The following is an 18226-nucleotide window of genomic DNA, read 5'->3' on the forward strand; positions in this document are numbered from 1 at the left end:
GGTCATAGATGGGTCTTCCAGCATGACAATAACCCAAAACACACCACCAAGGCAACAAGGGAAAGGCTCAAGAAGAAGCACATTAAGGTAATGGAGTGACCTAGCCAGTCTCCAGACCTTAATCCTATAGAAAATTTATTGAAGGAGCTGAAACTTCGAGTTGCCAAGCGACAGCCAAGAAAACGTGAGGATTTAGAGGAGATCTGTAAAGAAGAGTGGAACAAAATCCCTCCTGAGATGTGTGCAAACCTGGTAACCAACTACAAGAAACATCTTACCTCTGGGCTTGCCAACAAGGGTTTCTACACCAAGTTCTAAGTCATGTTTTGCTTTGGGATTAAATACTTTTACTCACTGAACTGCAACTCTGTTTATAACATTTGTATCATGAGTTTTTTTTCTGGATTTCTGGTTGATATTCTGTCTCTATCATTTAAAATACACTTATGATAAAAAAAAATTATAGATCCTTAATTTCTTTGCAAGTGGGCAAGCTTACAAAATCTGCAGGGGTTCAAATAATTACTCTCCCCAGTGTGCGAGCGCGCGCACACACACACACACACACACACACACACACACACACACACGTGATTGCACCCCTCACATTTTTGTAAATATTTTACTCTATCTTTTCACATGACAACACTGAATAAATGACACTTTGCTACAATGTACAGCTTGTACAACAGTGTAAGTTTGCTGTCCCCTCAAAATAACTCAACAGCCATTAATGTCTAAACTGCTGGCAACAAAAGTGACTACACCCCTAAATTAATGTACAAATTGGGCCCAATTAGCCATTTTCCCTTCCCGATGTCATGTGACTCGTTAGTGTTACAAGGTCTAAGGTGTGAATGGAAAGCAAGTGTGTTAAATTTGGTGTGATCGCTCTCACTTGCATACTGGTCACTGGAAGTTCATCATGGCACCTCATAGCAAAGAACTCTAAGGATCTGAAAAAAAATAATTGTTGCTCTACATAAAGATGGCCTAGGCTATAAGATTGCCAAGACCCTGAAACTGAGCTGCAGCACGGTAGCCAAGACCATACAGCGGTTTCACAGGACAGGTTCCACTCAGAATAGGCCTCACCATGGTCGACCAAAGAAGCTGAGTGCACGTGCTGAGTCATATCCAGAGGTTGGCTTTGGGAAATAGACATAGTGCTGCCAGCATTGCTGCAGAGGTTGAAGGGGCGGAGGGGTCAGCCTGTCAATGCTCAGACCATACGCCGCACACTGCATCAAATTGGTCTGCATGGCTGTTGTCCCAGAAGGAAGCCTCTTCTAAAGATGATGTACAAGAAAGCCACAAACAGTTTGCTGTAGACAAGCAGACTAAGGACATGGATTACTGGAACCATGTCCTGTGGTCTAATGAGACCAAGATAAACTTTGTTCAGATGGTGTCAAGCGTGTGTGGCGGCAACTAGGTGAGGAGTATAAAGACAAGTGTGTCTTGCCTACAGTCAAGCATGGTGGTGGGAGTGTCATGGTCTGGGGCTGCACGAGTGCTGCCAGCACTGGGGAGCTACAATACATTGAGGGAACCATGAATGCCAACATGTACAGTGACATACTGAAGCAGAGCATGATCCCCTCCCTTCAGGGATTGGGCTGCAGGGCAGTATTCCAGCATGATGACAACCCCAAACACACCAAGACGACCACTGCCTTGCTAAAGAAGCTGATGGACTGGCCAAGCATGTGATCAGACCTAAACCATATTGAGAATCTGTGCGGCATCCTCAAATGTAAGCGCAAGGTCTCTAACATCCACCAGCTCCGTGATGTCGTCATGGAGGAGTGGAAGAGGACTCCAGCGGCAACCTGTGAAACTCTGGTGAACTCCATGCCCAAAAGGGTTAAGGCAGTAAGGCAGTGCTGGAAAATAATGGTGGCCACACAAAATATTGACACTTTGGGCCCAATTTGGACATTTTCACTTAGGGGTGTACTCACTTTTGTTGCCTGCGGTTTAGACATTAATGGCTGTGTGTTGAGTTATTTTGAGGAGACCGCAAATATACACTGTTATACAAGCTGTACACTCACTACTTTACATTGTAGCAAAGTATCATTTCCTTAGTTTTACAAAAACATGAGGGGTGTACTCACTTCTGAGATATTGTGTGTGTGTAAAATATATACTTCTAGGACAACCTGTTCCGTCTAGCTGTACGATATATGCAGCCTCTCGGTTGGTGGGTTTTAAGGGCAAGGTGGTGCATATATGTGTCCCAAGTGTAAACATTCTTGTGCTGTGTGTGCATCCTGACACAGCTGTCTACTTGCAATTGGCAACTTTGCGATCATGTGACCGCTGTGACTGAATCACAGTGGTCACATGAATAAAATGCCTGCCTCCGCCATTCAGAACCTTTTAAAGGGCCAGGAGGAGGTGGCAGAATGGGGTTAAACTTGCGGATCAAAGCATGTTGATCTACATATAAATGGAATAGTAAATACAATCAAACCATACATTGTGTTTATGATAGGGGACTATCTACATGTATAGTATTGCACAGGAGCAGTTGAATTTTGACAGAAGTCCTTGGAATTCTGCTTCAGTGTCATTTGTACAACTTGTTAGCTCACCTTCCCCTTAAAAATAGGTCTTTCCTTGTTGATAAACTGTAGTTGTGATTGATTAAACAGTTAGGCGTGAGCACAATGTCTCCATTGTCTACAGCAGGGGTCTTCAAACTGTGGCCCTCCAGCTGTTGGAAGTACTACAAGTCCCAGCATGCCTCTGGGAGTCTTGCCTGTGGCTGTCAGAATCTTGCAAGGCTTAATGGGACTTGCAGTTCAACACTTGGAGGGCCGTAGTTTGGAGACCCCTGGTCTACATCATGGGTACTCGACCTGTGGCCCTTCAGCTGTTGCAAAACTACACGTCCTATTAGGCATTGCAAGGCTGACAAGGTTACAAGCATGACTTCCAAATGCAGGAGGCATGATAGGGCCACAGGTTGAGCACTTATGTTCTACAGCAGGGGTAGGCAGCCTTAAAGAGGTGGAGATCTACCTGAACAACATGGGTCACCGGACACAGTGTCAACCCTTACACCTACTTAAACCTCTAATTGTCATGCTACTGTGTTGCAATCGAGTGCACTGCACAGCAATCATGGATGTAAATCAGGTGAGTGAGGCGGCAGTATATTGCCCCATCACCTGTCAAACACACTCTGATCGCTTTTCAGAGGAGCAGCAGTGCCTGCTGCATTTGTGAATGAGCCTTTAGTTGCATTCAGCAGCGGCACCCTTGGGGCTGGCTTATACGTAAAGTTGGGGGGTGGTAACACCCTGCAGTTTTACCATCCCCCAATCCCTATCCTTTTTAGCTAAGGCAGCAGCCAAAGGTATACACATGCTGCAGCAGGAATTAAATCCCCCGTTGCTTTTGGTGGGAGCTATTGCCTGCCAATCTGACCCATTCAAGTAAGTGGGGTCACTCTGCAAATGTCCAACTGTATGCTTCTGCGGGGTCCAAGGGGTTAAAGCAACACAACACTACCTGCTTTAACTCCTGGTTTGCTGTCCTACACAAGGATGCAGGGCACTTGTAGAGCGGCCTCATTCACTTGAATGGGTCATGCTTGACCGGTGCTACACCCAAACACCATGACAGGGAGTATAACTCCTGCTGCAGCAAGTGTACACCCCTTGCCATTGCAGCTAAAGGGGGTGCAGTTGGGGTGGACATGGAAAAAACCATGTCTTAACTATGGGGTTTACCACCTTCCAAATTGCAAATGCACATGAGCCCTTATTGTTCTGAGCCCCCTAGAAGGCTGCTTTCACACTGATGTGCTGTGGTTTATCTGCACCATGGGTGCAGCACAGTGCATCCGTGACTTTTCTGGGTTAGCCATGCTTTGGCATAGATCCCTATTATATCCTGCACGTGTGGTGCACTTTCTGAAAGCGCACCAACACTCTTGCTTTCAGGAGTTCACCAAACCCGCAGGAAAGCTGCAGGTACACTGCGCTGCACCCGTAGTGTGGGTAACCCTCAACACATTAGTGTGAAAGAAGCTATATTCCATTATGCCTAGTGTATTGCTTCACGCTGACCTGAAGATCTCTTCTTTCCTGCTGCTGGCCCCACTCTGGAGACTGCTAGCCGGGATAAGAGGTGGAGTGCAGTTGGTATCACTCCGCATGGGACAGGAGCCGACACTACAGAGGAGGCATCGGCTTATGCATCTCTTGCTCTTTACTACAGCTCCAACTTTACAAGTAGTCCCTCTGCATTGCACTCTGATGTTTTAGGATGAGAGGTCAGCAAGCCCAGACCACGACCTACCAGTCACCTGGCCAATATCTACTGGTAGATCACGATCTACGGGTTGCTGACCCCCGGTCTACAGCACCAATTAGGTCATATTTATCTGTTCTTCTAATACAGTGCTTTATCAACAAACAATCTGCTGCAGTCAACACAGGCAGTTTTTCATTCAGACTCCTTGATATAACAAGGGCTACTGTATTTGAAAAGTGGACACTTGTCCAAATGTACAATTTAGACAAACAGTTGGTGTAGAAAAAGTAAGGGAAAGTTACAACCCGTCAGTTTATTTTTTGCCATCTGTATCCCATTGGGGACATTTACCTTCACTTCTCGTCACATAGCCAAAACCGGAAGTGAGAAAATCTCTGCAAATTAACCACATGCCGCCCAGCCACTGTAGAAATACGGCAGCAGGGCAGCACGGCTGGGCAAAACCACGTTTTAAAACGTGTGTTATTAAAACAGGTAGGGGGCGCGCGTGAGGCGCGCCGCCGCCCTACCTGTCCCGCCAATCACGGCCGCGGATGTCAGTCGCTGGGTCACAACCAGTCGTTGCCGGCTATGTCTCGGCGATTATCGGCAATCCGTGACAGAGAGCACAGCTGCAGTAGCTGTGCTTTCTGTCAGTTCCCTGACAGCTCCTGACACACTGATCAGGACAGAAGAGTTTATCTGTCCCCATCAGTGGTGTTCCCTGCAGTACACACCCCCGCCCCCTAATAAAACACTCCCCTCACACAGTTAACCCTTTCACTGAATAATAAAGTTAACCCCTTCCTCCCCAGTGCCATTAGTACAGTGTCAGTGTTTTTTTTTTTGCACTGAACACTGTATTGGTGTCACTGGGGATGTCAGTGACCCCAAGTCAGTTCCCCCCCAGTGTCAGAATGTCCGCCGCAGTCCCGCCATAAGTCACTGATCACCGCCATTATTAGTATAAAAAAATTAAAAATCCCAGTATCTTTCCCCTCATTTGTAAACGCTATAACTTTCATGTAAACCAATTAATTTACACGTATTGGGTTTTTTGTAGCAAAGACATGTCGCAGAATGCATTTTGGCAGAAATTTGACAAAATTTGATTTTTTAAATTTTTTTTTACTGGACATGTTTTATAGCATAAAGTCCAAAATATTGTTTTTTTTCCTCAAAATTGTCAGCCTTTTTTTTTATAGCGCAAAAAATAAAAAATGCACAGGCGATCAAATACCACCAAAAGAAAGCTCGATTTGTGGGGAGAAAAAAAATGTAAATTTTATGTACCGTATTGCATGACTGCGCAATTGTCTGTTAAACTAGCGCAGCGCTGTATAGCAAAACAAAATGGGGTAAATTGCAGAATCTATACCATAGTTTGTAGACGTTATAACTTTCACACAAAGCAATCAATATACACTTATTGGGATTTTTTTTACCAAAAACATGTAGCAGAATACATTTTGGCCTACATTTATAACGAACTTTGAGTTTACTATATATTTTTTATAGCTGAAAGTAAAAAATATAATTTTTCTTCAAAATTTTTGGTCTTTTTTTGTTTATAGCGTAAAAGATAAAAAGCGCCCAGGTGATCAAATACCACCGAAAGAAAGCTATATTTGTGTGAAAAAAAGGACGTAAATTTCGTTTTGGAAGCAGCATTGCATGACCGCGCAATTATCAGTTGAATTAGTGCAGCGCCGAGTAGCAAAAAGAGGCCTGGTCATTAAGGGGGGGTAAATCCTCAGGAGCTCAAGTGGTTAAAGGAATTCCTTGGGGACCCCCAGGTCACAGAACTAGTGTCCCTATTGGGAAATTTTCATTCTTCTTTTCTGGGGGCAACACAAAACTTGGGGGTTTCTTGTACTTTTTGTCAGGTTTATCATCAAAAAGTGAAAGGGTGAAACTGCCTTATGGAGCAATAAACACTGACAGATGTTCTAATCCATCACTCTTCTATCCTAAAAAAAAAAAACTAAAAAAGTTTTGCCTTTAGTTATACTTATAAGTCATCAACAGCAATTACCATTGTTTTTCTGTTTATGCTCTGAACCTCGGGAAAGTTGGCAGTGTGTCATGCAGAACAAAATTAGGTACTGTCCTTACCAAGGGATGGTTTACTATAATGTCTGTAGACGTTATCCATTTTGCTGAATTTACCGTGAAATGTATCCTGAACTGAATATATTATTAGGTTTGCATCACAGAGCTATAAGCCAGAATAAAAATCCTTTTTTTTTTCTTTTCTAAATAAGTAAATTTTAGTCAAATTAGACTAAAAAATTACAGACACATGGCTGAAATACAGATGAGCACAAGGGTAGTAAAGCTTTGTAAATGGGCTGTTTCTTACAGGTTCAAATGGCAATATACAACAGTTACACATACAAAACGATTTATACAAAGCACACAACTTAGGAAAAAGCAAATTTTATTAATGGTATACAATTTTATGGACACAAAATCCTGTTAAAAACACAGACACATGGGAAAACATTTATGTAGTAAAAATGTCAGCTTTGCTGAGTTCTCAGGAATAAGAAATTTATATTTGGTTCCAAACAATGGAAACATTACTGCTTAACAGTTACAGAAAAATATTATATAAACATTAAAGTGGCATGTGTCACTCCCATCCGCCAAGTGCAAACTATTAACGGCTTCATGTAAAATATTGTGCTATGACTCCAATACCAGACTTTTCACATGAAGTAAACTTGTGACAGGGACCAACACTGTGTAGAAGCCACACAAAATTCCTTCTAAACAGAAAATCTAGGTGAAAACTGCATCTAACCCCCAAGGCCATCTGTCTTCTACTTCATGGACAGAATGGTAAAAAAAAAAACAAAAAACATTGTGCTATAAAAAAAAAGCCAGAGGTAACTCTGACAAGTCCTCAATACTGTGTAATCCTCCTCTCACTGGACTACAAAGCTCACTATCATTAAATTACTGGTCAATCCTTAGTAATGCCCCATAGTATTGCTGAAGATATATCAAAGAAAGCTTCATTATTTTTTGCTGGTGGCAAATCCATTCTTTCCACCTCCAAATGAATGATGGGATATTCTCTGCGCTAAAACTTTGTGGAGGTTATTGTAGTCTGAGAAGTGCAAAGGTCTTTGTGTGTCTCTATATTGCATCATTGCAGTGGTGTACAACACTTATGCCAGTCATGAACTTTTCGAACCTGCCGTAATGATGGAGATAAACGATAAACTGAATGAGTCTTTCATACAAACACAGCTCAAGCTTTCAAACTTCATCAAATGTTCAAAAAAAAAAACAAAAACTATTAAGTAAATCTCACCTCCAGCTGTCAAAACCAGACACTGCAGGATATCAGACAGAGAAACAATTCCTTTAGCCACATTATTATTATCCACTACAACCAGTCTGTGTACCTAGAGGGAAAAATAAAAAAAATTTTTAATAGTAAACTCCAACCTTCATCACTATAATAAAAAAACACTACAAGAAACCTACTGTGGCCTTTTTGTTATGTATCTTTCACACAGATATGTACTTTTAATGTCCTGAAAAACAAAACGCTAAAACCAGAGCACTTCCAGAGGATCTTCTGTATAGGACAGTGACCATGCCACTTACAATGGCCTCTACAGGACTTGTAATTTCAGACTGCAGACATTGTGTGGGTGTGGGAAAGAAGAAGGTAACCTTATAAATGTTAGTGTACAGAGTATACTTCAGCGCAATTATCTAAGCAGCAATATATCACTCTCTCCAAGTTATATATTGCTGCTGTCACTATATGTGTTCCCACATGAAATCAAATAAAATCTAAAAGTGCTGAGAAATATACTGTTCTACTACCAAATAAAGTGTGTAGAAAAACAGCAATACTATATACCATGTGCAGTGCATACAATAACATTTGTACAACTCATAAGTATAACCCAGAAATAAAAATGGTTCCATAAGTCGTTATAAACAATATTGTACAGAATAGTCTTCCTTTTGTGTATGGTGATCCTCCTATTCAACAGTAAACAGTTGTGCAAATCTTGCCATGCTTATAATCAGTCAATGTCTATAATCATAAATGTAAAATATATAGACAGCGCCAATAAAATATATATAAAGCTGCAAACCTAACCAAAGAAAAGGTAAGTGACAAAAAATATTTAAAGGAATGCGCTAAATGCCAAATCACATGAAAAAGCAGATATATACATAAATAAAATAAAAAATATTTATAAAATGTCCGTAATTCATATACAAGTCCAAACACCAATATAAGTGATTAAAAAATCTCTTAAACAAGAAAAAACACTGTGTAGCAAAATCCATCACCGAATGAAATGGGTAAACTCACCAGAGCTATTTGCTGATCAAATTATAAATCAGCAAAAATAGCAAATGCTCTGGAAGCGATGATCTGTTGGAGTATCCAGGAGCAATAGACTGCAATCAGCCAAATCAGCACACATGGAACAGCCTTAACTGCAAGTGGTCATCATGCCTTCATAACTTTGTAAATGCTTGGGGAATCAAAGAAGAGTATCATGGTACAGTATATTAAAGCAAAGATAATTTTTATTGTAGCCTAAATATGCACTCACAAGAAAGGTGTCCAACCGACACCAGCAATATCAGTCTCAAAAAGCTAAAGCAGGGACGGCCGCCCCTTGAAGACATCGGATGACGAAACGCGTAGGGCAGGGCAAAGCTTAGTGGATGGGATGTCAGGACGCTCCTCGAGACTGTTGGCTGTGATCATGGTGAGTGAGGCTCGTCCCTGCTTTAGCTTTTTGAGACTGATATTGCTGGTGTCGGTTGGACACCTTTCTTGTGAGTGTATATTTAAGGCTACAATAAAAATTATCTTTGTTTTAATATACTGCACCATGATACTCTTCTTTGATTCCCCGAGCATTTACAAAGTTATGAAGGCATGATGACCACTTGCAGTTAAGGCTGTTCCATGTGTGCTGATTTGGCTGATTGCAGTCTATTGCTCCTGGATACTCAAACAGATCATCGCTCCCAGAGCAATTGCTATTTTTGCTCATTTATAATTTGATCAGCAAATAGCTCTGGTGAGTTTGCCCTTTTCATTCGGTGGTGGATTTTGCTACACAGTGTTTTTTCTTGTTTAAGAGATTTTTTAATCACTTATATTGGTGTTTGGACTTCTATATGAATTACGGACATTTATAAATAATTTTTTATTTTAATTATGTATTTATCTGCATTTTCATGTGATTTGGTATTTAGCACATTCCTTTATATATTATTTAATGTCTATAATCAGATGACTACAACAATAAATAATAGAAAATCTGCTCATTTGCTGAGAGCGCTGCCAGTGAGAGCCACGTGTTCTCCATGTCTAGCAGCTCTCCAACAGAATGCAATCAGGTCTAGGAGGATAAACGGAGAACACCTGGTTCTGACTGGCAGCGCTCTCAGCAAATGGGCAGATTTTCTATTTATATTCTTATTTATTGTTGTAGTCATTATCTGATAGTTATCTGCAGAAATATATATATATATATATATTTATATTATTTTATTTATTATTTTGTAGTTTATTTTAATCTTGTTTATTATCTGCAGATTACATGAATTAAATTATTTGTATTGATTATTTTGATAATATATCTATTTTTAATTTATATCTGAATTTATTTTGATATTTTTCTATTTATATGTGTATTTGTTTTTGTTGATGTAATCTGATTATCTGCAGATATATATTATTTTATATTTTATATACATTTTTATTTTATTTAAATTTTTTTAGTATATAAGATTTTTGTTGGTAATATCTGATTGTCATGTGGAGAATATATATATATATATATATATATATATATATATATATATATATATATATATATATATCATTTTATTTATTTGAATTTAGAATTTACATTTTTCATTTATGTTGTTATAATTCAGTTATTGTTATCTGCAGCCTTGTACTGTCCGAGTCCCTTCCACTGGGAGGGGAGACAGAGCCTGTCCGCTCCGGGACACCCGAACAACCAGGCAGTGTTTCCGCTGGGTGATCATAGAGGCGGACAAAGACTAGCACCACTCTGTCCATCACTAGGATATAGGAAACAGAAAGTGATGAGCATACCAGATAAAAACTGCTATTTTTAAAAATGGAAAGCATTTAATCACACTGATCTTGGTGTAATTGAATGCTTTTCAGGGCAGAGGATGGATCTAGGGTCTTACTGACTCCAGATCTCTCCATAAAGAGTACCTATCATTGCCTATTGCTGTCACATGGGATGTTTACATTCCTTGTGACAGCAATAAAAGCAATCTAAAAAATTAAATCTTTTTTTTTTTTTTTTTAAATGTTAAAGCACCCTTGTTCTCTCAAGCTCACAGGCAAAAACTAATGCATGTGTCAGTCCCGCATGAATGCAAACAGCAATAGTCACACACACGCGAGGTATCACTGTGCACGTCAGATCGTGGAAGTAATTCTAGTACCAGACCTCCAGTGTAAATCTAAAGTGGTAACCTGTAAAAGCTTTTAAAGTGTCACCTATGGATAGTGCTTGAGGTGATTGTAGCCGTATTAGTGCATTTGCGACAGAAACAATTGAGTACTGTCCCTGATACTTTTTTTATTTGCACTAACATATAATTTTGAGGACAAGCATTCGGGGTATGTCCCCTTCTTCAAGGTCCAGGCAGTACTATTACAATGTTTTAGCAGAATGTTAGAAGAGATGTTGAAAGGGGGAAAAAAAAAAAAAATACCAGAAAGAAACACACACAAACAAATGTACACAGCAATGGTTATAAGACTAGGATTAGACTAGAGATAAGACACAGCAAAAGCAAAGACTGGGAGGGGGGGGGGGGGTTGTCAAGATGTCACAAATAATGGAAGCAAACCCTGCAATAAAAATGCTGCAAACTGTGTAACCAAATCAATCCATCAAAAAGTGTCAGATACTCAAAAGGGATCTTCAATATCTCCGGATCATACAGCTGCACCTCCAGTAATGTTGTGTACCTTATCCAGTGCAGAAAATGCAGCAAAGGATCTTATGTTGGCGAAACAGGACAGAAGTTGCAAACAAGGATGAATTTACACAGACATACCATCAAGGAACATAAAGAAGATGACTTTTGCAGACCTCACTTAGAAGACCTCAATATCTTAGTTCTTAAAGGGAATTTCAAAACTATTCAGGAAAGGAAAACGTTTGAACTAAGAATGATAATTCTATTTGATACAACAGATAACGGCCTGAATTTGGACATTTGGACAACGGCCTGAATTTGGACATGGGATTCCTCACTCATTATCAAACAATTCTGACATGTTGGTGTTATATCTCATACATTGCACTACGAGTACATAGGGCTGGATAAGACATCATGTCATCATTTTAGGCTGCAAAGCAACAAAATGTGATTTTAAAAAGGGGGGGGGGGGGGGATTCTTTTCTCTACCCACTGTATATACCATAGTTTGCAGACTCTAAAACTTTCCAAAAGACTAAATAATATACACTGATTTGGGTTATTTTTACCAAAGTCTCGTAGCAGAATACATTTTGGCCTGGACTTCTGAAGAAGGATTATGTATTTGAGAAACTAAAAAATGCTATATTTGCAAAATTTTTGGTCTTTAAAGTAATCTATTTAGCAAGAACGAAAAACAAACAAAAATAGTAATGACTAAATACCATCAAAAGAAATCTCTGTGTGAAAAAATTATAAAGATTTCATTTAAGTACAGTGTTGCATGACAGTGCAATTGCCAAAATGTGACAGCGCTGAAAACTGAAAATTGGCCTGGGAAGGAAGGGGTTGAAAGTGTTCTGTTTTGAAGTGGTTAATTGTCTGATTGTCTTACAGTCTACATTGCATGCACATGCCGCAGTCCTTGTGCATGCAAAGTAATACACACCCCCCTCAGGACAGGGGTCATTTTTAAGAAATAAATTCTTTCATTACATACACAAATAGACAGAGAGCTAACAATTTCTCTTATTTCAGCAGACATCAATTTTTATTGCATAAAATAAATATTTAGATAGAACAGGAAAGCACAACAGATATTTCTACCCTGCACTATATAGGGGCAGTTTCAACAGTGAAAGTGCTCTGTTATCAGTGTCACTTTAAATATTCAATATTTGCTAAAAAAAAAAAAAATAATAATATAGAGATGCTCAGCACTGAAGGGGACATTTCTACTGAAACCTTTCAAGGCCAAGTGTTTGGACAGCATGACAAGAAAAACCCTTACTAATTCCAGCTGAACTAGGGTCCTCAAAATGAGAGGTCGAGGAGTGGTTACAAAGAGTGTATTACATTGCAGCATGCTTGCTACAAGAAACAGTCCGGAGAGAATACACTCAGTCTAAACTCAATTCTTTGGAATGTTCAACAAAAGGCATACTACATTGCAAATAGGATGCTGAATCTCAGGTGACTCCTTCCATGACACTACCCTCTGCTATACCGGTTTTTGCTGAGTTTTTACCTCTGGCTGCTGCCTGCAGAGTTAACCAAACCCTTCTCCTGGTTCTCTTCCCCTACTGACACTCCTTGTCCAATAGTAGAGATTCCTAGCACACTGTGTGGAGTCAACTATGCAGAACTGGAGGCAGCATAGGACTGAGGGCCGTACACATGACAGAATATGACACAGTAGAGGTTTTTGGGTTTTTTTTTTTGTAACAGAAGTGAGATGCTTTTTTTAAATGGACGCAGCTTAATTATAAACAAACATTATGAACAATTTAAAAATGGCAACATTACGGACTCCTCTCTATGAATATGTTAAGTACCTTGCTGTTATGCTATCTTGTTTCAATATTCTGGGATTCACTTACATGGACTTTTTTTCCTGACTTTCCTGATTTCGATACTTATTCCAGATCAGTGTTTCAAAGTATTGAAGCCAAAAGGTTCAAATTTAGCAACTAAAGATGATACAGCGGTGGCAGCTTCCATGTGTCTCTAATGACAAGTTTGGCATGACTTGCGTTTATTCCTAATGATACTAAAGGAAGGCAGGAACTAACAAATACTGACGAAAGTCTGGCTTAGGACATAAGTACATGTGCTGTACATACTTGGCCATCCTAATAGTTTCAGAAACAGAAAAAGTCTTTAGATAGATTTAGAGATCTAAATAGCTCTGGCATTCTATGGATCTATATTTTGTTAATGTTCCACATACAGTGTAAACTGCCTAAGCCCCATCCAACATGTTATGTCTGAGCATGTGTCTGCTGCTGTACATCCCTCCCTGCACCTTTACCACACTAGCCAGCAGAAGACTTGCTTGGGACACTGGGAAATATGAGCTTTGTGATTGCTGTACACAGAGCTGGCAATACCGCTAAGTGAACTAGGCAGCCACCTATGGCGCTGACATGGCCTCTGGTTTCCCTACTCTTCGGCCATTTAAGTTTTCAGTGCTGTATAAATACCTCTGTGTGACGGGAGTCACTTTGGGTGGGGGGCCCATGGAACCCAGCTCACTTTGGAGAGGTGGGGAGACCCCTGTCTCAGCTCCCCATATCCAAGGGTGATCTGTCCTAATATTGTGTAGACATTTATATAGGGGGGGTGGGGGTTGTAGATTGTTTAATGCCATGTGGTTGCATCCCATTGTTATATTGTGTGTCTTGCTTGGGAGCAAACTATTATGGAATGTATGTGTTTGGCTTGGTGGGGGGGGGGGGAGGGGGGGGGTGTCTCCAGCAGCATCCCTCCTGATGGGACTGTCTGTTGGTGTGTCTCTTGTTACTAAATGTAGATTTCCACGCCCTGTGACATTATGCAGGGAGGGGGGATTGTTCCCTTGAGTGTATATATCTTGTATCTGTGTTAAAATACATTAGTCTACTTTCTGGATTGCTTCAAGATTGGTGTCGTCTAGTCTTGTATGGTCAGCGGTGGTGTCTGTTGTTGGTGTTCGGACGGGGAAGCAGTAGTCCAACGGAAGCACCCAAGTGCGGTATGGGGTCAGTTCCGTTACGCTCTGTAAGAAATGTTATAACCTCTAGTGACTGCTGTTGGGATGAAGTGTGCATATCTAGGGTGCTGCCACTGCTGCATGTAATTTAGGCAGCCGCTCAGTAGTGTCGCCATAGAGGCACAGTACTGGAGGACGTGCCCCAACAAAAGCAGACATCCCCTGCATGCCTCTATCAGTGACCTGTCTCTGTCTCTGGTGGTCATCCCAATACAGCCAGCTCTGCCCATACATTCAGTGATTCCTATACCTGAGTCATCTGACCCCTGCCTCCCCATGTCACCGCCATTTGTATATAGAGGCAGCTCTCCCTCCTGGTCTGTCCTGTACAGTGGCAGCATGCTATAGGAGTAGTGGACAGTCTGGGGGCGGTGCCTGGTGATAGCTAGAGGTGGAGTTTGTTCAGTGCAGGGTCATTGGATGCAGAGCCCCAGTGAGTACACACTAACATTATATATATACTATATGGTGTATAGACTGATCTGTCCTCACGTGCTTGATGTCATTATACCGACCACATGGCCTGGATATAAGGGGCCCCCTCACCCTTCCACTACTGCACTAATATAGGGGTGGCGCATTCCCATGTATTTTGCGTTCATAGGACAGCCCATTCATTTGCAAGAAATGTAGAAACGTCCCTCTTTTCAAAAAATGTGCCAATGGGCTGTGGACCCATGTGATTTGGCACATGTGAAAATGTGCACATTTGCAGATGTGTGAGGGTACCATAACAATTCAAAATTCTTTTGGGGGGTAGGGGTGCAAGTAGCTGGTCTTGCCTAGGGCGCAAAATAGTCTAGCACTGACCCTGGCTGCACAGCCAATTTCTCTCTGGCTCTTTTAGCCACAGTATTTCTAGAACAGGGGGAATTTAAACTACTAGGTTGTCAAATGCATCGTTTTAGCAAGACTAGCTCCCTCTAGGTACTGGTGATTAGATGCTTTTTTGGTTTAAGTCCACTTCTCTCTGGGAGCTCTACATTGTTATGGTCTGCTATGCTCCTGATCATCAATACACCAAATTGACATTCCCTCCCCCCTTCCCCCCAGACTAAGTCACCTGAAAGCTCTCAATCCCCAAACTATTAGGTGTCTTTTTGACTCTGCCAGAAACCCCTGCCTGCATCTACCCTGGACTTTCAAAAATCCTAGCCTGCATCACCACCCAGGCTTACCATTCAACAAAAGGTACACCCTTCTCATAAACAGACACAAATTAAGTTTTGTTTAGGCAAGAACTCTTCTTTCCACAAGGCACACTATACCTATTTGCTATAAAACTACAGTAATCTAATCCTCGCACCTTTCCTTATTTTGTGTTCACTTTCCTCAGTTGTTGCTGCTAGTTACAGCACACTTTGTTTTAAGAGCCCTCTTCTGTGAAATGTATTTTTTTTTACCTCTGCTTCAACAAGCCGGTTGATGATGGTTTCAAGGGTTTCATGTGGGTAACATTTTAGGACACCTTCAAAGTAATGAGAGCGATGTCCAAGAGCCTTTGTCACGGTGATATCCAAATTATTGTACGTTTTCTCAGCTGCTAAATTCTAGATATAACAAAAGGAAATATCAGACCTGATGCATATGGAGATCCCCAGAATATGCTATGGTAAAAGAAAAGTACTCACAATCACATCAAACTTGGAATAAATATCCACCACGCGCCCTGTGGACAAGAACAACCACCCGTGAAAAGCAGCCATAAATCATTTTAAAATTAAAGAATGAAAGAGCACACTTTGGTCATCCCTAGTCTTTTCAGGATTCATTTTCCTCTCCTGCTCTGTCAGTGGCATAAACTTCAATAAATACCATCTATCTAACCAAAGAATTCTGTAAAAGTGAAGAAAGGGAAGTGGTTGATTTTTATTGTCCTTATTCACAAGGCCGATTAAGCCCATACACCTTCAAGAATCAGCATTAATGTCCAGCAGAGATCATAGGTATTTGTGATCATTTGTAGCCGGGAAGTCTGTACAAATCTATGACCAGGGCCTCGCCTCTCTCCATAATCACATGTAATGCCTTGGAGGTCTGTTTACATGCAAACAGCCACGGTGCCTGTCATTGATTTGCACAAACTTCCTGACTGCAGCTAGTTGCCAACATCTGTGACCCCCACAAGAAATTCACGCCGATTCTTGGAGGTGCACAGCCACAATCGACTGCATGAATAAGTTAACAAACAGATTCTTCTGAATTTGTCCTAGTACACACACCTAGAGCTGTACCAAGGCTCTGGTCCTGGAAAGCGCTCAGTGGCTAACACAGTACACCAAGGTCTGGAATGCGCCACAATGCAGAGCCAGTGCTGAGGAGCTACTGATCTGGATAGCTGCTGTGTAGGAACCAACTCGAGCAGCAGTGCAGCAAGGAATCTTTATTCAACTTGCCAAGGAAAAAATGCCAGGGGTGTAGTAAAGATCTTGATTGACATCACCAAGGAAAAAAAACACCACAAGGTTAGTAAAAATTGTTAACTGTTTCAGCAGACCTGAGGAAAAAGGAATCCAACCTCATAGGACACTAGCAAAAAACTGAAGCATGCTGGGTACATGAGGGGCTATACGGGGGCTGGCTTACGTTTATCTATTTGCGGTTGTTACAACCTTTTGCAGACAGCAGTAGAACCTACCTGTTCCTGAATTCCTGTGTCCCTCAATGTAGGATAATGAAATAACACTTGTGTGATATCCTTTTAATCAGAAGACTTTGTGGGTCGTATTGTGGGGTAAATATCTGGAGATGTGCAAATTTTGAAATAGTTGTACTGTACAAAATTATAGGAAAATGCATTTTTTCATTTCTAATATCAATCTAAAAAATAAAAAAAAAATATGCATCCAAGCCTACTATGGAAGCAATAAAATAAAATAAAATAAATCAAATGGGACTGAATAGGGGTATAGGAGGGAAAAGGCTGAAGGATTCAAAAGGTTAACAGGATGAAGCCCTGCTGAGCTTGGGAAACTTTACGCCATTTTCCCCAGGGTTCCTGTCATGCAGGAAATATTACTAAAAAGACTAAACACAGTCAATGTGCAATGCAGCACAGAATGCCTGAGCAATAAACAGCTGACAAGAAGCTATCTGAAGCAAGGGAAAATGTGAGCAAAGTATACTAATTGTTAACAGCTATATAATATAGCAATCCTTCTTTGGCAACTATATGGTAGACATGAAGTAGTAAATCAGTGAAGCTATGAACTCTACATAAAATATATTTTAAGCTGGTTGCACAAACTTTGCCACACTGAACAATGATTAGATATACGGCCTGCATTAGTTCTTCCATAGAATCCTCTAGTTTGAGGATATCTGTATATCAGAGGACATCACCTCTAATTCTTGATATGGTCTCAAATCCACTATAACCTGCTCTTTAGTAATTCTAGTTCTACAACTGACAAAAAAACTACTTCTTACAAAATGACAATACATGACCCTCTTGAAAGCTGGCAACATCTTCCCACAGTTAACTACAAAGTGTTTTAACAAGAAACCTCTAAAAGGTCTCACAAGGTACTTCTGCCTTGGTGGGAGATTTGCCCGCTATTTGAACAAGTTATAACCAGATGGATCACTATCATCTTTCTTCCATGCCGTAGTTGTCTAAATCTACAAAAAAAAAAAAAAAAAACCAAGATGGAAAGAAATGTTTAAAATCACGCTCTTTTTTTAAAACCTTCAAATTAAAACAGGATCCTTGGATTTGTTATAAAGACCCTGTCAGGTTTATATTGTTGTCTGTGTCCCTGCTGGGAGCTTCACCCTCACTAAATAGCCTAGTGACCACTGCAACGTAAAGTAATGGGAAATCTAAAATTTTAACCAGTTCCCTACCGCGCTATAGCCGAAGGACAGCTACAGCGCGGTTGTCTGGTTCTGAGATGACGACCATGGACATCATTCCAGAACACACCCCCAACAGCACGCACACGGCACTGCCGG

At 40.7% G+C, this 18226-nt stretch overlaps 1 protein-coding gene across 1 annotated transcript in view; it reads right to left on the reverse strand.

Moving 5' to 3' along the window:
- Positions 1-6692: 6692 nt before the first annotated feature.
- Positions 6693-18226, reverse strand: part of PRKAG1 (protein kinase AMP-activated non-catalytic subunit gamma 1) — a 38042-nt gene continuing 26508 nt past the window's right edge. The window contains exons 10-13 of the mRNA XM_089679493.1: positions 15904-15941; positions 15676-15822; positions 7592-7685; positions 6693-7471 (exon numbers count right to left, since the gene is read on the reverse strand). Of these exons, the coding sequence (XP_089535619.1) occupies positions 7455-7471; positions 7592-7685; positions 15676-15822; positions 15904-15941 (296 nt within the window). The 3' untranslated portion in view covers positions 6693-7454. The remainder of the gene's footprint in view (positions 7472-7591; positions 7686-15675; positions 15823-15903; positions 15942-18226) is intronic.

This window comes from Staurois parvus, unplaced genomic scaffold (assembly GCF_062004578.1).
Source record: "Staurois parvus isolate SC_StPar_1 unplaced genomic scaffold, SC_StPar_1.0 ptg000017l, whole genome shotgun sequence".
In the NCBI taxonomy this organism is placed as follows: Eukaryota; Metazoa; Chordata; class Amphibia; order Anura; family Ranidae; genus Staurois; species Staurois parvus.